The sequence below is a fragment of the Molossus molossus genome, unplaced genomic scaffold (genome assembly GCF_014108415.1).
Source record: "Molossus molossus isolate mMolMol1 unplaced genomic scaffold, mMolMol1.p scaffold_m16_p_11, whole genome shotgun sequence".
Lineage (NCBI taxonomy): Eukaryota > Metazoa > Chordata > Mammalia > Chiroptera > Molossidae > Molossus > Molossus molossus.
In genome coordinates this window covers 54,429,086-54,453,111 of record NW_023425346.1, presented here as the reverse complement: position 1 = coordinate 54,453,111, position 24,026 = coordinate 54,429,086, and the positions used below count along the sequence as shown (strand labels likewise).

General features: G+C 41.7%; 1 protein-coding gene across 3 annotated transcripts in view; it reads right to left on the bottom strand.

Annotated features, from left to right (window-relative positions):
* The window catches only part of SATB2 (SATB homeobox 2), a 190,936-nt gene that overhangs the window by 89,397 nt on the left and 77,513 nt on the right, over positions 1-24,026 (bottom strand). For 2 of the 3 annotated variants that reach the window (XM_036254224.1, XM_036254225.1), the window contains 3 exons: positions 19,869-19,995; positions 18,612-18,735; positions 7,920-8,022 (listed from right to left, as the gene is read on the bottom strand). The exons of the other annotated variant lie outside the window; for it this stretch is intronic. In XM_036254224.1, the coding sequence (XP_036110117.1) occupies positions 7,920-8,022; positions 18,612-18,735; positions 19,869-19,995 (354 nt within the window). The remainder of the gene's footprint in view (positions 1-7,919; positions 8,023-18,611; positions 18,736-19,868; positions 19,996-24,026) is intronic. 3 annotated transcript variants of the gene reach the window in all.

Below are 24,026 nucleotides of genomic sequence, written 5' to 3'. Positions count from 1 at the left end.
ACTTGCATCGAAGAGCTTCGAGCACCGTGCAAACTGAAGTGCTTTTCAGCTTTTATCATAAATTGCCTGGAGAAAATAATTTTTATTTAATTGATCAAGAAACCAAGAGAATTCTCTGATTTCAACCGAAATTAGAGGACAGCACTACAATCATACCGGATTTTAAATAAGCAGGACATTTCCTGGTCTACATATAAAAATTCTCATTTCACAGCTCTACATTCTTCATCAGCCACCACCAGATCTATCTTTGGTTTTGAACTTTTAATTGTGTTTTTGGGCAGGACAAGCAGAAATCTGCAACTATGGGAAATCAAAGGCACACTGTAGCTAAATGCTAAGCATTAAAGAGACCTGTGTCACTATAAATCCTGAACTGTCACTTCAACTCCCTTCTTCTCTCTCTGTTTCCCAAACATGGCTGATCCAGAATCTATTTCCGTATCCTCCTCTACCAAGGCCAGACCCAACCGCTCTCTCCACTGCTCCACCGTCACATCACCCCGACCAACGCCAGATGGCGTGAGCTACATCTGTCTTTACCGCTCACTCCATCTTCAAAGCCTGTCTCCTTATCTCCTTTCCTTTTCCTCCAGGTTCTGAAGGCATAGCTGCTGCTTTTTCTTTCAAAGGCAAAGCATCATCTGTGCCTCAGATCCCACCCCTTCCTAGTCTGTGAACTTTAGCTCATCCCCCTCTTCCTCTTCAGAGTCTGGCTCCATCGTCTCCCTCCCGAGGACCACAGTACGAAGTTGGGAAGAGTGTGTGTTCTCCTTAACCCTAGTGCTGCAGCTAGGTGCTTCGTATCATTTCCTAAGCCAACCTCTGCTCTCACTTTCTTGCCTCCTTCCCTTCTTGGATGCATAAATGCTACCTTCATTCTCGCGTGGCAGACAGTAGCTCTCTCCAGGTCAATATGGTCTCCTTTTTGCCAAAGCTAAAAGTCTACAATGACCTCTTCTCCTTCTCCTCCTGGCACCCTTAATACCATTTCTCCACTAGTAACCCATCTTCTCTTGCCTTCCATGAAACCTCCCTTTCTTCCTAAGCATGTCTTCTTCTTAAACCATGGTCCTTTTCCTCTCACCGCTCCCAAACCCCTCCTGATCACACCCTCTCCTTTCAGAATGGTCCTTTGGTATCATTTTAACGATCACATCCAAACACTGAGCTCCCCAAAATATTCTCTAGTCCTGTCTTCTGGTCAGCTGGCACTCTGTCTTGAACAGCTCGATGGATAGCTCTACCTGGTTCACCACCTCTCCCTAAGTATCAGCAACTTCCTCCCAATATATGTTGTTCTATTTCTGTCAAGACCATCAAAAGTCACTCAAGCTCAAAACCTCGGCTTCTCCTCTGATTTCTCTTTCTCTTTCCCAGACATATATCACATTGGTCACTTCTCCCTTCCTCTGCTGCCACCCAAAGTCAACCTCGCCTCCCTCACTCCTACAGATCACCGCAGGAGATCCTACCTGTCCACTTCCTCCAGGGTGTGCATGTTGCTTCTTCTCCCTCCCAGCTGCCTCCCCTCCTGCCACACACAGCTCAAATCATACACAGTTTTAGATGGATTCTAGAATAATTTTTTTAACGACAATTTTCATAATGTCACTTCCATGCTAAAATCCTTCAATGATTCTCGAAATGCCTCCACTGGGCTTTCAGAGTTCCCTAAGGTGTGTTCACCACCTCTCCACCTTATTTTTCATCACTATAATACAGAGGGGCTCCCCGTAGACAGGTGCCAAACATTTCTGCATGTTCACCAATGTTTGGTGCCACCACTGAGCCCACATTCTATTCCTTCTCACCAATTAAAAATCTTAGCCATTCTGCTCATCTGTTCAATGATGTATCGTGATAAATGCACTGCCATTCTAGACAATCGGGGCCAGCATCATCATTTTCTAAACACACCATGCTCTTTTGCACCTCTGAATTTATATAATGAACTTGCAGTTGCCTGAAACAGTCTTCCTTCTCTTTTCCTCGTTGCAAAACTTTACCTCTCCTTAGGGTGTAAATCATGGGCTACTTCTTCTAAAATTCCTGCTCCCCCCCAAACATGACTCTCAGCAAGTAGAATTTATGGACCTTTCTCCGTGCTACCATTCCACTAGTTTATATCACTGCTATATATATATATATATTTATATATGTATGTATTTATAGGGCTGCTTCACCTGCTAGGTTGAGCGTGACACAACTAGAGGTAGGAACCACATCTTATGTGTTTCTGGATACCTCTCACCGCTTCTAACACTGAATGTGGCCTACAGCAGAGGCACCCACTAAACACTTGGTTAATTAAAATTAGTTATTTAATTGTGACTGTAATTTTCTTGCAAGGAGGGACTATGTAATGGTCCCCATTTAGAATCCTGCCTGGTATATAAAACAGATGCTCAAATTTATTTTAAAATGACAAAGTATGTGTTATATTATCAATTATTTCATACAGAATGTAGACTTTCTGAAACCAGGATCTGTGTCTTATACTTCTTTCAAATAGTAAGTATAGAGGATGGATGGATGGATGGATGGATGGATGGATGGATGGGGAAAGGAGGAAGTTAGGAAAGCAAATCCTTTTTCCTTTTCTATCCTTTTTAAACATGTCTAAAATGGCTTATAAATAGTATAAATATGAGCAGAGAGCAAGTTTGTTTCTTTTAATCTATAAACTACTTGTTGACAAATAATTATTTTTACTTCGACATTAATGAATAAACATATTCAGGCTGAAGAAGCAGCTGCCAGTACAGCAGAAATGAGCTTCTTGAGATCCAAGTAAGAAGTCAGCCCACATCTGAGCTTAGGGTCCAGGGCATTCTCCACGTTCCGCGCTGACACTACCGACAAGCTGCTAATAAGGAGGCCAGGGAGGGTAAGGTGACTGACGGACGAGCACCCATGTTCACCAGTGACTGTCACAGTGGAAATGTACAAGGCTCTTCCAAATGTTGGAAAAGCAGTGAGATAAAAAGTGGTTGATTGTGAGAGTGATGTTTCAATTTTCAAGAATCCAATATTTATATAAAATTCAAGGATTTGATGTTGGCATTGCTTTAAGCAAGGTACCATAGAAGCAGAGGACAGACAAACCTCCTTGCCAAACACCTTGATTGAGATCCAAAGCTGAAAGCAAATTTGTTTCATAACTTGGAAGAATTAGGTAGACAACAGTAAGTTACTTGTACCTCATCAGAGCTAAACAACAGCAGAGGCAGAAGTACCGGCAGTTGATTAAAGGCATTGTCCTGACCACCGATGCCACCATGGCTAAGCAAGGGCTGCCTTATGGAACCGGGGCAGAGGACATTGATTTCTCTATTCAACTGCGAGGCACCACTTTGTAAATGACACAATCATTTTGGGGTACAAGAGGTGCTTTAAATGTGGTAACATTATATCATTTCAGCTATAATGATCATAATTACTTATTTCTTTTAATCACAACCCACTTAACCACTTTAGTACAGAGGACTAGTTCAAGGAGTTTAATTTTCATTCAACATCTAATCTTTGTGTTTACTGAAACCCTTCACGGGCTGTGTTTACTGTCTGCTTGCTGGCCTGGACGTTTGATCTTGCAAGACTAGATCAGACAGGGTCAGATAAAATACTGATTACTAGAATAAACCAGGCTTGGGGAAGTAGCACTGATTTTCAAAATCCTCATTTCTCCCAGCATTTTAATATTTTGCAAAATAAGCTCAAATAAACAAATAAAATTAAGACAACTAGCAATCAGGGGGTTCTTGAGCAATGACTGAGAAAAAGAAAGTGATGGGGATAATTTTGCTTTTTGAACAAACTATGGGGTTTGGTTAGGTCCATTCATTCTAGTGGTATTATTTTATGACACAAATAATGTCATAATATCCACTAGTATTTATGTGAACTTTCAATGACCCCTTAATTCTTGTTACATATTAAATCCTTGAGATCGACCTAACCAAAGACAACAGCTCACTCTGCTTTGGTGCCAGATGAAAAGCACTTCAGATATAAAATTATTTTCTTTTAATTTATTAACTTTTAATTAGCAAATACTTAAAATATACGAGCCCTTCTCTGTTAAGGCACTATCTCATTCTTATTAAATCCCCGGCCAAGTAGACCGCCGTCAGAGTATCATCTCGAATGCTATGACAGGCACAATTCCACCGAGTCTCACAGAAATGGCAGGAAAAGTTTTTGTCAAAAAATAATACGAAAGAAGAATTAGGTTAAAAAATAAGTGTTTTATTGAAATGTATAGAACTCATAAAAGAAAAACTGAGTAAATCTCACAGTCCAATGAATTCTTGAAAATAATGTTATAATAGCGTGAATATTTTTATGTCCTTGTCGACTATCCTTGTATGCAATACTGAAACTCCTACACATTAAACAACTGTCAATAGTGGTCTTTTTTCTACTTTTACAAAAAATATGCATTTTTTTCTTATACTTTGAAGCTTATGAGCTCTACATTGTAAAAATGTAGGCCCGAAACAATTATAGTATGAGATGAACAGCAATAAAAATTAAAAAATGCTGTCTAAACCAACCTACCCACCCCCCCCACCCCCCCATCTACCACTTCATTTTCTTCAATACCAAGAACTGTTAGGACACAGGTTCATGGTTTTGGACCTTGAAATCACAGTATACAAATTTTGTCTCCCCATCTACCCTGAATTAACACTAATGTTAACTCAAATATGTCTGTGTCAACCGTGATTGTCTTTGAAATTAAAGAGAAAAGGTAAACAGAATGTGCTTCACTGTGATCACTGGGGAAAATAAAGTTAACATGCTAAGCCAAACCAACTTAGGACTTTTTAAGAAATAAGTGTAAATAGTTTAGCTTTAAGAACAACAAATTCAAAAAATGCACATTAAAATGTTTACTTCAAAATTTAGACAATTCCATTTGTATATAGTTTATACATATGTTTTTAATGATATCAAATTATTGATTGTTCATTTTTCTCATATTTATTTAAGCATTAACTATAGAATTTGCAATCTGATCTTTTTTTTTTTTTAATTCTTCCAGTAGACTTTTATTTTTGCCAGGTTTTAGTCATATTTACTTTGATCTTTCAGAGTATATAATTATTTTACTGTTTATTTATTTCTATGAGAAGAGAAAAAAATTTTGACCTAGGAGATCTATATGTGGCAATTTGTAACAGAATCACATAGCTTATGTTTAGGAAATCATGGTTTTGATTAAGAAGCAACCATTTAGTTCCCACTGTTTTATTAAAACAGACATTAGCAGATAATAGGAAACATATTTAACAATGTAGCCTGTGTTTAGTTTGGAACATCAGTAAGTTAGCTTAAGGTTTTCTTCTATACTGACTATCGGCCATGGTACATGTCAATAGGTAACTTCAGGCTGAAAGCCACGTGGGAGGGGTCGAAGGGAGGCAGACCAGAAGGAGGGACATGGAACTCTGGCTCTGAGCTCTCAGGAAGAGCCCTAATGTAGAATTCTGGTTTTTCAGCTACTCATTTCCTTCTTTTTTTTCATTTTGAAAATGGATGGACACACACAGAAATTTTACAAACAAAATCATTACGTTTTCATGAGAAATGGATTCTACTAGATAGGAACTCCTACAGCAACACCTATTCATAGCACAAAGCTTCTATCAAAGGAAGCGAGCCTGGGTAGGTCCCACACTGGCTGTTCTCTGGGGGTCGAAAGTTAATAAAACACTTCTCTGGGTGTTGATTTTCTGCACACCACTATACCTGTCATGAAGCTTTGTTTTTCCTCCCACTCCCTTGGTTGATGAATCAACACCACTTGAACTGTTTTACGGCAGCTTGTGTTTACTTCACACATACCTTAACCTTCCCTTTTCTCCTCCTACCGACACACACGCACACACACACTTTCCGACAGGGATGACTAGCTCCATCCCTTTGAACAGCGTGTGTACACGGTGTCTGGCAGCCTCTTCAGGTGTGGGGATCCTTGACCTCCTGATTGAAATCAAGGTCTCAGTCTGCTTTTACGGCACTTAAAGATTTAACTGTGCATTTACTATCTTGAAAAAAAAAAAAGAACTTGAAGAATTGGATTTCTACGAAAGGAAAGAGAAAAGTAGAAGCCATAAGTGTTAATGTGTGTGTGAACAGATACACACTGACACACACATTCTGTAGTGGCAATTCTGAAAACACTAGAGTGAAGAGTTTCCAGTCTTTCTGAATCCGGAATTACACTCCAGACTACTACAAGAGGACACTCTCTTCCTGTCTCTTACAATAGCAAGCAAATGGGATTTAACAAATGACCTTGAAGCTGAGTGATTCTTTTGATTTTTAGCCAAAGAGGGTATGTTCAAGCACTTTAACAATCTTATTTTAAAAGAAAATCCTGGAGACAACACTTACAGAAAAGAAACCCTCTGAACCACACAATCATGCCTTATAAAGAGGAGTTTATTCATCAGCTCCCACATAAGAGTTAATACTAATAATATTCTAAAGCAAGTGCCCAAACCAGAATCTAGAGGGTCCTAAGAATTTTAGAAGATGTTGCAAAGAAAGAGATCTTAACTCAATTTTCAGTGAATTGACTTTCTCCTGGGTAGTTCAACATCTTGACTTTCTTTATAAAGTGTCTATCATAAAATGCTCCCATTCCTTTGTAATCAGAAATGTGCCACCAATGAATGTGAAGCTCATTTCCTCAAAAGGCAACTTTGTAAACAGCTCCCAGATACTCAACAACCAGCGAGCATTACTTCACACTGAATCACCACAGGAAACCTGCTGGTAGTAAAACAAATAAACCCATCCTTTACTTTTACCTACCCACCATAAATGTCACCGGGCCCTCAGATGGGGGCAGTGAATTGACAGCAAGGCTATGAGGACTTATAAATAAATGTGATAAATGATGTCATAATTATGCAAATTAGGGACAAATGCCTATGAACATCAACCTCTTTGGTTACCAAAAATTCCCCAAATCTCCACAGAGACTGGTAGCATTTGAACTGAACAGCATTTGAACTGGGGTGAGAACATAATTTTTCCAACATCGACATATTTGCAGAGGCAAAACATCACAAGTACATTTAAAGGACTGGATGGTCTAAATCGCAAGACATTTATTATGTAAGAGAATTGTATGTTCGGGACCAGACATAATTCCATATATAAGATATTACTACTAGTACAACTACTACTATTAAGTATTGTTATAGTATGATAGCTATTACTTAAGAGATTGCTTTGTGCTAGTATTAACTTATTTAGTCCTCACAGTTAGGCAGTGGCTTAGATACTTTTATTATTTCAATTTTCAGACAAGGAGAATGACTCTTGGTGAAGTTAAACAATTTGTTGGAGCTCACACAGCTAGCACATGGAAGACAAAGATCTGAGCACAAGTCCCTTTGTTGTAACCAATGCTCTAGAATTGTCTCCAAATAAAAACAACTGCAAAGCTCCATTTCTGACCCAAGACTTCCTGATTCCACAATAGTCCTAATATGTAATTGGTACTTAAACAAGTGCTGATTTAACCTAGAATGACTGCTTTTACATTTCCATGAATGGATTGGTGGAAATGATTCATTGATTAGCTCTTCAAGTAAACATGCCTATGTGAAATAAACCATTTCAAAACATTTTGAAAGATCTCCACCTCCACAAGCACATCTTAGGAAAACTATAATCTTCATATATTATGCTAAGAATTTTACTTTTGCTTCTAATACCATCTTAGTTTTAAGGAAGCCAATTTGGATCTCTTGATGAAAATATTAAGAAGTTTATCTTTATAAAAATTACATAAAATTATATTTTAAAATTATACCCAAAATCAGAATCAATTCCAGAGACTCAAAAACTCATCGGCCTAAGAAACTGAAAATAGGCTTCGAAAATAAAAAGTTTACCTTTAATTTTCTTATACTTCTTATACCATCGCCCAAACTCCTGGCACTTGGTTGCTGACACGTTGGCATAATATGTGCTATTTACAATGGATGAAATCATACTCTGTAAAGAAAAGAACAGTTACGTTTCATAAATATGAGTACTCCTGTTTAGGGACAAGAAAGGGCCCACGATGGCCACACCGATCTCCTTTGTCTTTTAAATCTGAAGGAGTCACCCTCCTGCAACCTAAACTATTAAACATTAAGTATGATTACCTAAATTTACTATCCCCTTAACTTATATGATCACAATGGTTTCTCCAAAACACCAACCCAGGGACAGTGTCAAAGATGGGGGGGCAGTGCACATACATGAGATGCACAGGAAAAAACAGTTGTGATTTAGGAACCAGAGCAAAAGGTGAGATTAGACGCTCCAGCATCCGTCATCCAAATAATGCCTTTCAGATGTGTCTGTTCCGTTTCCAACTGCAACAGGCTGAGAGAGCCAAGACTCAGAGAACATCCGTGCTACACACTGCAGAACAACATTTAGGGAAATAAGTTAAATTAATATAATTTATAGAAACGTGTGATTAGCACTTGTGTGAAAATTCACCAAATGAAAAAATTAACAGTGCTATTTTAGAGCAGGGAAACCAAGCATAACACTTGTACTGCGTTGCAACCAAAAATGAATCTAAGCTAAAATTTTCTGAGTGCTGAGCACTTGATTCCTTCTTCCTCCTCTCTCCCTCTGCCCCTCAGCTGCGCCCCTCGGCTGCATCCCTCAGTTGATTTGTTTGCAATTTTGGTAGAAAAAAAAGAGAAGGGGAGCATAACCTGATTTACCACTGAAAAATTAAAATTATAATCACACACCTCGAATTAAATTTTCTACAGACATGTTTTCAGTCAATATGGCATGTCTGGACCAGCCTTTGCGGCAGATGTTAACTTATACCTGAATGACTGTGATAGTATATGCGTATGTTTTATAAATAGATTTTATTGCTGCAAGTTCTGTCTAAAAACAAATGGACATAAACAATTCAAGAGATCCAAATGACCCACGTAAGGTTTTATATCCTGCCTTGAAATCTCATCTTTCTTTTAAAAAGGTCCCCCAGATACGCAGCAGTAGAGCAAACTTTTAGAACTTCTAATAGCATTTCTACAGAGCAGCTGAGATTAAAAGGATAACAATAAATCAAGGTGATGGCAAGTTATTTACCAGGAGTTTGAAACGCCAGCAAACAGTCCTGCACAGCCGCCCACTGGAAACAATTCCCTCTGTGGGCCCACAGTCTCCCTCTTTTTTAATCAGTAAGCAGTACTGGTGGGGGAGGGGGTCCTAATTCAATTCACAGAAACCTCTTTGGCCCTTTCTACATAGCAGATGGCTATCCTCCCCCAGTTACTGATCTCTAAATGACAATTCTGTTCTCCAAGGAGAGATAATAAGAACTCTTTTAATCTAAGGATCTGAACACAACCCCAGGAACGCGAAGAGCCAGTATCACCTGAGTGTAGCACGGGGCTTTCGGAGGCTCGCCGGCTCCTTGGAGGATCAGTGGAACCCTAAGCTTCTGGAGGCAGGGTCTGCTTTGTGTACTATTAACAGGGGGGTAAAGGAGTCTCTGGCTAGCTGAGCTGTTCTCTCTGTCCTCGTCTGAGACCCTGGAGGACAGTGACAATATCCGTTTCCATTTTTTTCTCCCTCATGTCTAACGCAGTTCTGATGTGGGATATCTGAGTCACTGAAATCTAACAGATGAAAAGGGACAGAGATGAAATTTTAAAATGCCAAACTGAAATGTCATAATAAAGAAAAATTTAACATGAAAGCAGCCTAGTAATAGACGCACCAGCCACGCTGGTGTATGTGAATAATGGCAAATGTACCTGTCATCTCTCTACATTGTTTGTATGAATGTGATCTCTGGAAAGGCACAGGCTCTTTAGCCATCGTGGGAGTCAGAGCAAAACCTTCTATTGCAAAGTGATTTAACATCCAGAGCAAAAGGTGAGATCAGAAGCTCCAGCATCCGTCATCCAAATAATGCCTTTCAGATGTTTCTGTTCCGTTTCCAACTGCAGACTACAAAGACTAAAGGGGAACGTGTCTCAAGCACTGCCTGGAGCTGCATCTCAGCTCTCCCTGGCCCTCAAGACCAGACCACAAACCCGTACTGCTCTGGCCCGGTCACCCACGTGTCCCTCGCTCCTGGCCTTCCTACTTAGTCTTCCCTCCAGATGCATCGTCTTACACAGCACAAGGCCAGTGTCGATCTACGTGGCAAGGACACGAATACCTGGCGTCCAGTGGCTCTCCTGTCAGGTCCTGGGCGACAGTCACACTCATATTCATTCAAAACGGAGGTCGCTACCCAGAGATTCAATCAAATCTGTTCTCTTCCCCAGATTATTGTAAATTAGTTTTTATCTCTACTGATCACAGAACCAAAAATAAATAGGGTAAAATTATGAACTGGGCCATAAGGAACTATGGATAGTAAATAGAGTTTCCTAGATATTGAGAATAGTCACTAGAAAGATCTCTTCAAATTTGTGACAAATATGGTTTAAATTCATTCTCTCCGGGTTTTTACATAGCTGACACTCAAAAAAGTTCTACTGATACACATTTTTATAATTCAACTTGAGAGCTTTAAAAACAGAAGCGGGCCCTGGCCGCTTTGGCTCAGCGGTTAGAGCGTCGGCCTGCGGTCCAGAGAGACCCAGGTTCGGTTCCCACTAAGGGCACGTACCTCGGTTGCAGTCTGTCCCCGGCCCTGGTTGGTCGTGCGGGTGGCAGCCATTCGATGTGTCCCTTTCACATCGATGTTTCTCTCTCTCTCTCCCTCCCACTCTATCTGAACAAAATATCAAAAAATGTCCTCGGGTGAGGATAAAATAAATAAATAATAAATAAATATATAAATAAAAATAAAAATAGAAGCGGTACATCTCGGGGCCATTTTAAATGCAAGGTCATGTGATGTCTTATTATTTTAGTTTCCAACATGACCCCTAACCCTAAATTAGACTGCTGTATTCTCATAGCCAGAGTTGGAACTACTAGGCCTCACTAGAATAATCTGGACACACACTACAAGGTCATCTTAATGTCAATTTTTTAAAAACCAAAACAATTCCTTATAAACAAAATTGACAGGGGCTAACACAGACGCAGCCCATGCTGACCTTTACTCTCAGAGGGGTAATAATCTCCAGAGGTCCTGGGCACAGAGAATCTGCATTTACTACATTTCATCCACTTTCCAGCCACATTTTTTAAATACTTTAATTTAGTCACTGAAACTGGGACGCATCTTACAATCAGTAGCATGTTCGACCTGATGAGATACAGTTGCTGCAAATGGAATGAGTAATGATCAAAATCTCTCCCACCTCCTACCCTGCCAAAAAGATCTAATTTCCATTTACTGCTTTTTCAACTACGTATATAATTTCATAGTTTATGCTGCTCTTTTATGTTTTCCAATCATTGTACAGCAACCACAGAACTTTCAGGATCCGCATACCTTTTTGATACATGAACAGGATCCTTTTCAATCCAGAATGTCCCTGTCAATATAAAGCCATGCTGACACAACCCCAAAGATACATGTATCGTTATTTGTAATACTTAAACAAAGGGACATGGAAGGTTACATTACAGTGGCTTTGCATGTACTAAGCTCATGTCGCTCCGCATGGTGTAGGCTGTGAGAAGAAATGGGGAGGACACACACACCAAGGGAAACCAAGGCAGCTCTTCAGATACTTAGTCACAGCCACTAAGACCACATGGACAGTGTTACAGACACAGCCATTTTATGAAAACAATACTATGGATTAAAATCAATTGGAAGGCTTAGCACGTCTTCCCAACTACAGAAATGTTCTGGAAGCTTCAGACATCTTTGTGATTAATCATGAGATTTTAAATATGAAGATTCTAGATGGGAGCATAAAATTGAAGTTTCCTCATTTGCACTCACTCTGACACATCATTTGCCACTTATATTTGTAAGTTTGTTGTTGTTGTTTTTTAATAAAATAAGGCCCTGGTCAATCCAGTTCAGTTGGCTGAGCGGCATCCCGTGCACCAAAAGGTCACCACTTGGATTCCCAGTCAGGGCACGTGCCCAGGTTGGGGGTTCCATCCCTGGTCAGAGTGCATACGAGGGGCAACTGACTGATGTTTCTCTCTCTGTCCCTCTCCCTTCCTCTCTCTCTAAAAATAAAAATATATATATTTAAGTAAATAAAATATTTGAGAAATCAAAATATATCAGAATTAGCTATTCCAACGTTTACTAGCTCATTTGAATTTGCTCTAAGGTGTACAGTCTACGCCGAACTGTAGAGCATATTTTAATACTGTTCTTCATACTTATTAGCCGTAAGTAGATTGCCTTATCTAAAAAGAAATTTTCTTTTAGGTTCCTCAGACAAATTACAAACTCACTTGTTTGTTTTTTACTAGGCCAGAGAGTAGCTGTCACCTGTGATTATAAGTATGGTTCCAATTTTCAAACCGAGGGCCCAGAAGCTCAGACTGAAACATCTTGCCCCAAGTCCAACAGCAGTGGAAAGCACCACAGAGACACATCATTGCATGGGTCTCCTAGGAAGGGAAGCTGGTTAATGAAAGGAAGGAGATGTTCCCCATCACCTCCGTGTGCTAGCACAAGCTCAACGCTAGATCCTGCGACCAATTCTTTAGACAAAGCAAGAAACAAGGTGACAGAAAACAAAACAACAGTGTGACTCAGGCCCCTTCTATGAGTTAACTGAGTTCACAATCAGAGAAAACTAAGGAATCTAAAAGTCATTTAAAACTTAATAGGAAAAGCAAAACAATAAACATGAATTAAGTGTGTACAATAGACTTAGAAAGACAGAGATCTGCGTATCCTTTCTTCACCCCCCCACCCAAAAAAGATACAATAATTGTATATTCTTCTCCGCCTTCCCCTTGGCTTAGTAAGATTTGTTTGAACCGAAACGTTATAGGAAGAGTAGCCAACCTGCAGACACATAATACAGTTGCTATAAAAAAGAGCATTTAAAACCAAAGTGAATGGTTAGACATTCTGCAAGTAAAAATGCCCTGTTTAGCAAGAAGAGTGTCAGGGTGGGGGGAGGAGCTGCATCTCATGGCCTCCTTTTCCATGTTAACACAAAGGATAACGCATGAAGCAGGCAATAAATAATACATGCATGCATGCATGCTCATTTCTGGCTTCTTCATTCCGCTCTACGATATGCTAAATAACATACCGAACATGAGATTATAATGATGCTTCAATTAAGTACGGTAAAGAAAAAAACCTGATTTGGAGGAGTTACTTTGTCATGAAAAATTCATTTTCTGTCATTTGGCAGCCTTCCACTATCCCTTTCTAGCCCCATTTCTGAGCTATCCTATCAGAACTGAAAACTTCCACCATTCCAGTTGAAAGAAACACTTCCTCTGGGCTGTGGGGCATAAAGACCACCGGAGAGCCTGCCTGAACAGCGGCTGGATGGCTGGCTTATCTCATGGTAGCCCCTCGTCTGTGAAACGGGGATACTGACGCCTCCTCCGAGGGCTGGAAGGGTTCAGGGGAGATTTGTGGAAAAGTGCTAACACAAGATGGGGGCTCAGTGAACGGCAGCTCTCTCCCCTCCATGCATCCATTTCATCCAGTTGTCTCAACCACCCAGTTAGGGATCCTTTCAGGCCATCACTGTGGAGCCTCCTTCAACCCGATTTCATGAGGTTGGGCCATGAACTAAAATAACCAGGCATGAAAATAACTTAAAGGGACAGCTGGTAACTGGTTAACATGAGACAGGGTGCATCCTTACTTCATACATGAACTTAAGATTAAATTAAACAGACAACTGGCAACTGGTTAGCACAAGACTGGTCCAGCAGTTATCATCCACGTGTCTGTGGATGAGACATGATTAATTTGTTTTCTTCTACTGACCCACCTGGCTGCCTGATTTCGCTGCCCGATTATTTTGGCATATTGTCCATTAAGTTAGTCCTTTAATGATCCCCAAATGGACAAGGCTTGCTTGGGATGACAGAAATAGTGACCTTACAGTCTACTTCTAAAAAAGACCACAAATACAATTTCACCATCATACTGAAAATCTAGTGACATTTTCACAGTTGAATAACTTCAGTCAGTCATTTTGTTCCTCAAATATTTAACAGCAAGACCTCAAGTAGGGACATGGGACAGAGCTTTGGAAACATATCTACATGCTTGCAATAAGCCAACACAAAAGGACAAATAGTCTGTGATTTCACTTTATGAGGTACCAAAAGAAGCATATTCATGGACATGGAAAATAGAGGTTACAATGGGGCTGTGGAGAAGAGGGGGATGGGGAATCTGACCTAAAGGTTACAGACTTTCTGTTTGGGATGGTGAAGAGTTTGGAAGTAGACAGGGGTGGTGGTTGCACAACAATGTGAATGTAATTAATGACACTAAATCATAAGCTTAAAATGGTTTAAAAGATAAACTTCATGTCATGTATATTTTACCACAAAAAAAAAACCCCCAAAATTTTAAGCGTATCTAGAAGTCACAGAGAACATATGGGGGCAGAAGGACATTGGAAGGTGCCTTCATTTACAAATTATTTGTTCTTTGAATGCAACTTTCAGTTAGCATGATGGTCTTTTTAGCCATTCCATTTGATCATCACAATAACCTGTGAGGTCAACAAGGCAGGTACTGTTAGCTCTACTAATTTTAATGGATCAAAACCCTGCGAACTGGGGTGTTATTGTTTAACTCTTCCTCAATTAAGAATAAGTGAGCCACAAAAAGATGTGTTCATAACGTTTCCAAAGTGGAACAGTGGGGTAAGACGAGTTAATAAGGGAGACCTGTGCCTAAGGTATGATAAATGAGGCTGCTTGGGGCTGACCTTGTGGCTGAAGGGGCTGGAAGTGGTGACTCAGGGGACATCAGAGGAAAAAGAAGGGCCTGTCTGCACTTAAACACATTTTGAAAGGTGAAATCAAAAATAAATACACAGACACACAAACACAACCTATACTTTCCAAGTACGTGGCCAGACAGAGAATAACTAAACCATGACTTCCCTTCCTCTAAATATGTATGTATGCCTCAGGCTACAATTGTCACCCTCGTATAAACTTTTCCACTCTTCCTTTGCTATCAAGGGTGCTCTTTCGAACTGCAACCCACTGGGATATTCAAGAAAGCATACACTAGCTATGAAATCATTCCTTTATGCAATTGCGCAATTTGAGTCAGAAACTATCTAATATGGTTTTATTTGAGGTAATAGGAAGAATTATTTTAAAAACAGACACCTTTGCCCGGCCAGTATGGCTCAGTGGATTGAGCACTGTCCCATGGACTGAGAGGTCCCAGTCCGATTCCCTACCTGGCACATGCCGGGTTGCAGGCTCGATCCCCAGTAGGTGGGGCATGCAGGAGGCAGCCAATGAATGTTTCTCTCTCTCCCTTCCTCTCTCTCTAAAAAAAATCAATAAAAACGTATTTTAAAAGTAAATAAATAAAAACAGACATCTTATGCTCATGAGCTGAGTCTCTTTGAATAGCCCAATAACCTACCTCTCTCCTACGCAGTAACTAGCATCGGGTGCTTCACCCTCTTCTCCCCAGCTTGAAGACTTAAGTCACTCATCTTCACCACTATATCCCAGCCCATTGTCAAGTGCCTGACTCTTAACCAGTAATGCTGGTGGAATACACTGTTGAATTGGTGTTTCACCTTCGTAGAACAAAAATGCATTCTTCTTCACATTAGGTAGTTTGAACTTCAAAAAACGTATGCACCTCTTCTACTGCAACCACCCACAAAGTAAGTGTGCTTGTCTCCACACCAAAATGCAACCTAGCTGTGTGATGCAGGTGAATGACTAGGAGTGCTGGAGGGCAGTAACTGAAGGACTAATAATGGGGTCCACGTTACATGCCCATGCTGGCTGAGGACCACGCCATGATGTCGCACAATCACAAGCATACCGGAAGCCTAAATCAAATCTCTCCAAAATCTAACAACAGAACCAAGCCCTTTGACTAAAACTGTGCTGCGCATCAACTACCAAGGTGTTGTAGTCACTGTTTCTGGTTCAAAACATTTTAGAGCTGCCAAGAACACTGTGACATTAATAAAACTTTACATTTTTACAGCACTTTCTAAAACATTTTTATTTGTAACCCTTTAAACATGTTAGAGCAGTGGTTCTCAACTGAAAGTGACTTTGCTCCCCTCAGGACAATTGGTGATGTCTGGAGACATTTTGGTTGTCACAACTGGGGGGAGGGGAGATGGTGGCGCTATTGGCATCTAGTGGGTGAAGGACAGGGATGCTGCTGACATCCTACAATGCACAGAACAGCCCCCACCACGCAGACTGATCCAGCCCAGGTTACTAGGACCAAGGTTGAGAAATCCTGTATTAGAGCAACAACTCCGTGGAAGACAGACACTGTGCCGAACGTGGAGAACACACAGAAGAACCAGAGTCGGCTTCTGCTATCGTGGGCAATCCATCGAGTGACAGGAACAGACAGATAACATGACAACAGGCTGTGGTAAGTGCTGTGCAAGAGGTGTGTACAGAAGGCTATGAAGAGCAGAAGCAGCAGCCACTTTAACCCGGAGGTCAGAGCACTTCGCCAGCAGTGACTTGCAGCTGGAACTTGAAAGATGACTTCATCGGGTAGGAGAGCCGTGCGTGCTGGGGAATCACCAGCCAAAGCAAGCAGGCATCGAGCTGAAGGACTCCAGGGCCATCAGCATTGTGTGCAAGGGCCGCCAAGGACAGAGATTAACATGCTGCATCTCCCTAAAGGGCCAGTTTCATGAGCAAGCGGGGTGCTTAATAATTTAACAGGTAAAGTGATTTTCATGGCATTTTGTAAAATATCAAAAACACAGGTATAGTGAGTAGACTATAAACTTGGCATGAATTTTTAAATAATTCAAGAACCACTTTGTCAAATTTATAGTACTAAGGGTACAAGGGTACTAGTTAGATTTCTCCCACCTCAGGAATATTTTGGAAAAGCTTAAACAATGGCAAATGTTCCAAATAATGAATTCCATGTGTCTGGAGCACACAGTGGGTGCAGGTGCAAGAGAAGGTGGCTCTGGTGGGAACTCAGGCTGGACAGTGTCACCGTGATGGTTCTTAAAGGCCACAGCCTGTGGAGTCCGTACTTCCTACAGCCGGGGGGGTGGGGGGCACTGGAGGGTTACAGGAGAGGAGATGGCATCCATTCGGGCTGGAGAAGCAGGGACAAGAGGAACATCGTGACGCATGACAACTGAACGTATTTCAGATGCGAGGTGATGGCAATCTGGACAAGGCAACGGCACAGAGGAGGAGGATTTTAGATGTGGAGGTGAGGAACCCATAGGACCAAACATGAGAGTGGCAGAGAAGAATCTGTTTAGGTCGGGCAGCTAGCTGGGCAAGCGATGAGCACAGAGAGTGGGAGAGGAAGGTGTTTTACGGTAGGAATAAGATGCTCGCATCTGAACCTCAAGACAACCCTGTAAACTATGAAAAATATAAACACAATCGTCCCATTTACAGACGAGCTTAACGAGGCTCGGAGAGTGGACACCTTGTCCGGGACCACACGGCCAGCATAAAAAACCTGACATTAGACCTCACGGCTCCCAGCATCTGATTTGGGTTCTTTCCACTAAGCCCTTTCTCTAGTCACATTTTGTAGTTATAATCAAACCTGATCACCACAATAGATCAGTTTGAACCAAATTTCCACAGCCCTTGAAAGCCTTGGGTAAAATTCTGAACTGGTGATATGAAGTCAGGAGCTTGTCCACTTCCAGGCAAAACCCATTTTGACTTCTATGTAAATAAATCCAAAAGACAATTCATTGTGATTAATGGTGAAATTCAGGATAAATGACTGAAAGTGTTTTTCCTAAATTGTATATGATGAGAATAATTCAAAATATTTATTTTTACAACTTCATGAGCAATCACAATGGAATAAATCAAAACGCTGGCCACAGCCCTGGCACCTGCACACTTCCCTCCGGGTGGGTACCGAAGTGGCCAGGGTGGAAGCTGTCACAAGCACAGGCTCCTAACTTGCTCATGACCAGCTCACTGAAAATGGAGTGTCACGTTTGTCCCGACGCATTTCCGCCTGGTGAATTCACTACAAAATCTCTGCAAATGGGTACAATGCAAAGATCATCTCTCTCTGCTAGATGAAGGAAAGGCTCAATAAATACATATAAATAAATAAAGTTGGGTTTGATCAAGGAACGTAATGATGTGGAACCTGAGCTTGGGCAGGTGAGCTCTGGATTAGGGTCTCAGCCAGTCCCTTAACCAGCTCAGTAAGCTTAGGCAGGTAAAGTGCTTCTCCCTGGATTTCTTGATCCCTAAAATGGAGACACTGATACCTACTTCTTGTAATGCAAGTGGAAAGCTAAAGATTGTCCATGTAAAAGGTTTTAATACACTCCCATTGCATCAAAGCTTTCAGTAACTGGTATCTTCTGTGCTACAACAAAAAGCACCACGATCTCGTATTTTTTCCACCTAAAATGTAGTGTGACGCCGTAAATAAAATACAGCTGTCTGAGCGGGTGTGCCCTCCTGCCAGCGAGCCCACCAGCGGCCGTTCCCAGAACCCTCCTGGAGATACTGACCTGGGAGAGAGGGCATTCTTTGGCTAATGTGCTCTGGTTCATCTCTTTGAGCAGTTCCTTTAAGGCATTGCGGACTGTGGCGTGGTTCCACTGCTCGGCGGGCAAGTCTTCCAACTTCGAGCAACTGGAAAACAGCAGGAGTGAGCAACACGCAAACCTGCACGAAGAGCCTGACTGCACAGGGGTGGGGTGCAGCCCTCACCCCGGTCCCATGTCGGCCCGAGGAAAACTGCTAAAGAACAGGATCGATGTGCGCCCCAAATGAGGGGAAGGGAGCAAAACACTGCTTCTCCGGGACCTTGACAGCGCCCAATGGTCACCTTAAGTTGGTTGTCACACTAGCCTGAGAAAAATCGTCACTGTGGCTACAGAAAAAAAAAATGGCTAATTTTAAAAAATGAGATTTCTCTAATCTGCTGATGGAAATGGCATGGCAGTGTGATGATACACGTCCACAGTACAAATTTAATTATCGGACACTCCTAAGGTTAAATGTAGAAAAATGTTCCATCAGATCTGAAGTTTAAAGTCTCAACCTTTTGCCAAAGAATTCAGAGATGTGATTTTCCTAACCGAAAAGTAACTTTTAAGAGAAGACACCAAGCATTCCCAGACAAGGATACAAATGTTGTGTTCCTATTGAAGTACAAATTCTCTGAAAGGGGCAAATTCGAAACCTTTACACTAAAGGACAAGGTTTAAATCACATGACTTGTAGGCATTCACAATCCCGGACTCTGCAGAGATTCTTTAAAAGAGGAATAATCTGTTCTGGATGCTGGGGGGCGGGGGGGCAGAAACGATTCCCAGGGCCTCTGCTGGTCCTCAGAGAGGGAGACATAGGTGTCCCCTGCCGGCACCTTCCTAGTGAGTCTGCTCCGCGGGCCGGACACTCATCCCTCACAACACAACTGAAACAGCAGAGGTGTTTCTTCTTCAAATACTATGTGCTAAGCATTTAAGCAGAGGACCCATTAAAGAAGGGGCTGTGGAAAGTTCCCCTTTATGGGCTGCAGATTTTTAATGATTTATCAAGCTTCCCCTAGGTTACCACTTCACTGCTTCTGAAAACAAAACATAAAACAGTTGGAATGTGGACTATAAAGATGCCTGGCGACGCCCCTCCTGCCCTTCTCTTGCTCCTTTTCTTCACTTCACCCCAAGTCTAGAAACTAAGAGACGGGCCGCGCGGGTGCCCCCAGGACCCTGGATGAGCTGCGACGCTGCTGGAGCACAGGGCCGCGCTCAGACACCCACCTCTGCAACTGGATTTTCAGCGTCACGACATGATAGACGTCTTGCAGCATGTCGGCCACTGTCGCGTCGGGCGCATCCGTCACAGAGCTGAGGGGGAGAGGGCTCCACCGCCCCAGCTTGATTATTCCTGCGCAGGGAAGAAAAACATAATAAACACATATCTGCTATTTATTAGACCTTCTCACTGTTTGTTCAATGTTAGGAAGGTCACTCAACAGTCAACATTCAAGGCCCACGCAGAGAAATTTTATAGCCCAGTGCAATAACCTATTTCTTTTTCTTTCTGGCTGACAATTGAGTGAGTTAACTAGACAGGAAGATGAGAATAAAGGGATGAGGTTCAATCACGGACAATCAGTTATTTTATGTTTTCCTGTTTCTTAAATTACTTAGAAAACCATAAGGACACTTCCTTCCCCCAAAGTCTTGATTCACACTCTAACTTAAGACTGATGCTAAATATACCAGACTGCTGATTTCATAGACCAAAAAAAAAGGCAAAGCAAGCCTTAAGTAAATATAAGATTTGGTTTTGAATTGTACAGGAAAAGTCCTGTGAGGGGCTCGGCACACACCGCGTCGCATTCTGGAGGGGTGGGACCCCGTGGACAGCGCGGGGAGCTGGGGGAGCTGGGGGAGCTGGGGGAGCTGGGGGAGCTCACGGCCAGTCACACTCCACCAGGCAGAGGGCTCATTCTCCAACAGCACGGTGACTGACCCCAGAAAAGAACTAACACATGCCTTCAACTTCCTTTTTTCCTAACTCCTCAGCTCTTTCCAGAGCGACAATGGTACCCTTTCCCTGTGGGTTCCTGCGGCGTATGGCAAACACATGACAATGGAGAGAGAATCAAAATCCTGGTCAAACGTTGGCTACGTAGAGCAGCGATTTCAGGAAACCATTGTCACAGGAAGATTCACGAGACAGCTTCTGCAACAATAAGTTGTGAAAATGCTAACTTATTCTTCAGATGGACCCATCTTATCTGGGCATATATAACATAGATGGAGAAAAATAAGGAGAAACTCATTTCACAAACAACACAGACTAACAAACATTTTATTTGTGTGCTATAAAAAACTGAATGGTCCCCAGGATGTCGGATATTGTCACACACACACACACACACACACACACACACACACACAGCATGTGTTAGTGATAGAAGAAAAACAGCATTTTTATTTTTGACAATATAGGTAAGTCCAACTACACTGTTCTTTCAAAAAATATATTTTTATCATCAAAGAGAAAGGACACCTACATACCCAAGTGAACTTTTAAAAGCTTTACAAAATGATGCTTTATACCTATAGGGTGAAATTTCAATCACAGAAAATGAACTCTCTGGTCAGGCCATGTCCTGTCCAAAATGAGAGAAATGAAAGCGCAATGCTTGACATAATGCTTGAAAACAGGGAATCAACAGAACAAAAATATTAAAATGATGCACTGTTTCAGTATTAAGATTTAACAATCTGGTGCTGAATATGCTGCAGTATAAATAGTGCCTGGACTCGGATCCAATAAAGTAACACAGCTCTCATTCATAGTACCGTATGTCTCCAGCTCTGGCTCCTTAAGTCATATTTCACTTGCCAAGAAAAGCTGTTTTCTTGTGGGGATAGTTTTCCTAACATTCACTCTCATGACAATGAAAAGTGCACAGCACACAGCATGTGGTAGTCATGAAATGAACATCCAGGGCCCGCTGGACAGCCACCCACCAGGGGCTGGGTCTGCTTCCTTGCTTCTTTTACTCCTTCTGATGTTTGAAAATACCAAAAGGATATCATGTAACATGTCTAATGTAGTTCCTTTTTCCAAAAACCACTCCACAATTTTAAATTCCTTTAAAAATCATCATCGTGATAGCCCATTAGTTGAGTATAAATTGACCATGTTCTAAAGACATGATGTTTCATTATCAGAGGTTGGAGGGAGATTTAAAAATGCAGTTGGCAATTGTGCACTATGAGAGGCAAGTAGAAGAAGCCGGTTTTGTGGGTCACTTAGGCTACTAAGAATGCAAAGATAATATGAAGCAAACGAATCCTGCAAACTTAGATGTACAGCCCTAGAGAAAATGCATCTGTTGTGTGGCATTGTCCATTCCTTTTTTGTTGAGTAGTGTGCCACTATGAGAATATACCACAGTGCAGCCAGAAACAACAGAATATTTGTGTGATTTCATATATGTAAATGCAAAAACAGGCAAGACTAATCTATGGAGCTGCAACTCAGAAATTGGTTGCCTTTGGATGGCAGGGACAAATGACCGGAAAGAGACATAAGAGAATTTTCTTGTTTTGGCTGGTGGTTGCATAGGTATAAAAATTATCAAATTTCATAAAAACCAAACAGTATGCATACATTTTGTTGTAGGTAAATTTTACCTCAAAAAAAGGTGAAGGAGGAGGAATCTCTATACAGGAAATGATAGACAAATCACTCTACTGAAAATAGTAACCTCCCTTTAGGTAAATTCTGTCCCCACACTGATGAGCCAGAAGGAGACTTGTTTGGGCTGGAATTAGACACACACAGGTGTCTCCACAACACTTAATACCTCCACCGAGAGCAGCTGCCGCAGGTTGGCTTCTACCTCTTGGAGAGAGCTGCTGACGGAAGAGAGCTATTTTCAGGCAGTGGGCGTGGTGTGTGCTCCTTCCTTTTTGCACCCTATCTACTAACCTGCACAGTCTTGGAAGGCATGTCTTTTGCTCAACTATGCACCAGGGTCTGCAGGTGCAAGATCTGCTCGGAGAGCTACGTCCAGAAGGCTGCTCTCCTCCAGCCAGGCAGGTACCTGGAGTGACTCCCTGCAGTAAGACTTTCCTCCCAACAGGGTCTCTGACTACTGTATTAACCCTCTGGAAGCACATTCCTTTGCTGCAGTCCTCCTCCTCTGATATAAAAAAGACAAAAATATGCCCTGGCCAGTTTGGCTCAGCGGTTGGAGCATTGGCCTGTGGACCAGAGAGTCCTGGGTTCGGTTCCCGCTAGGGACACATACCAAAAAAAAAAAAAAAAAAGACAAAAATATTACTTGGACTAGGAGTCAAGTGTTAACTGAGAAAGTCAAATCGGGAAGCAGTACCCAAAGGGACTAAGAACACAGCTTCCAACTCAAACTGCCCCTGTTCACGTCCAGGCTCCCCAACCTACTAACTATGTAGGCTTAGCAAGTTACTTCATTTCTCCATACCTCAATCTTCTCATCTGCAAAATGGAATAAAAGTACTGACCCATAGGAATATAGTGCAGATTAAATGTAAAGTCGTTAGCACAGAGCCTGGACATAATTAATCTTAACAATTACTTACAGTCACTATTTAGATGTTTTTAATATTTCTTAGAAAGAAGATATAGCCCATTTATTTTTTAAAAATCGACTCAGGATATTTTTATGACTTCATTATCTTTCAATCTTTAATGCGGTGAGGTGCCTGTCCAAGGCCCTTGTTACCATAAATCACAAAGGAGGGCTACTCCTCAATCGTGTCCCTCCTCCTAGTCCCCCCCCCCATGTCTTCCATCCTGACTCCTCAGGACTCCTTTCCTTTCACACAGAAGTGACTCAGGTCTCCCTTCTCTGACCAACACTCCAGCAACCCCTTTCCCCTCAGTCTCTCATTTTTCTGCACCACCGAATGCATGGAAAGTGCACCCCCAATTTCTCCATCTACCTTCTCCCCAGATTTCCAGTGTGAACACTTGCCATGGGAAACGGAGGTTCCAAAGGGTTGGGTTAACCTGAAGGAAGAGTCCAGATTCCCTTCAGCTACCATATTCTTGCTCTTCTCAGTACCCCGTAAGTGACACTGGTTCGTGTGTGAGGTACATCAGAAGAAAACACTGGGAGAAGGAGCTTGGTTCCAGGTCTTCAAGTCCTTGAATGCCTGACCCAACAGCACAGTGTACAGGTCAGAGGTCAGGAGTACAGCCTGGAGACAGGTCAGTTTAGGTCCCATCTCATCTGCTTTCATCTGTGAGCCTCTGGAACAGGTTGCTTAGTCTCACAGAGTCTCAGTTTTCCTTATATGTAAAATAGAGATAATAACCACACTGACCCTTTAGGGCTGTCATGAGGCTTTAAATAAGAATTAGAATTTAGCACTGGAGTTGGCACATAGTAAGTGCTCAGTAAACGTCAG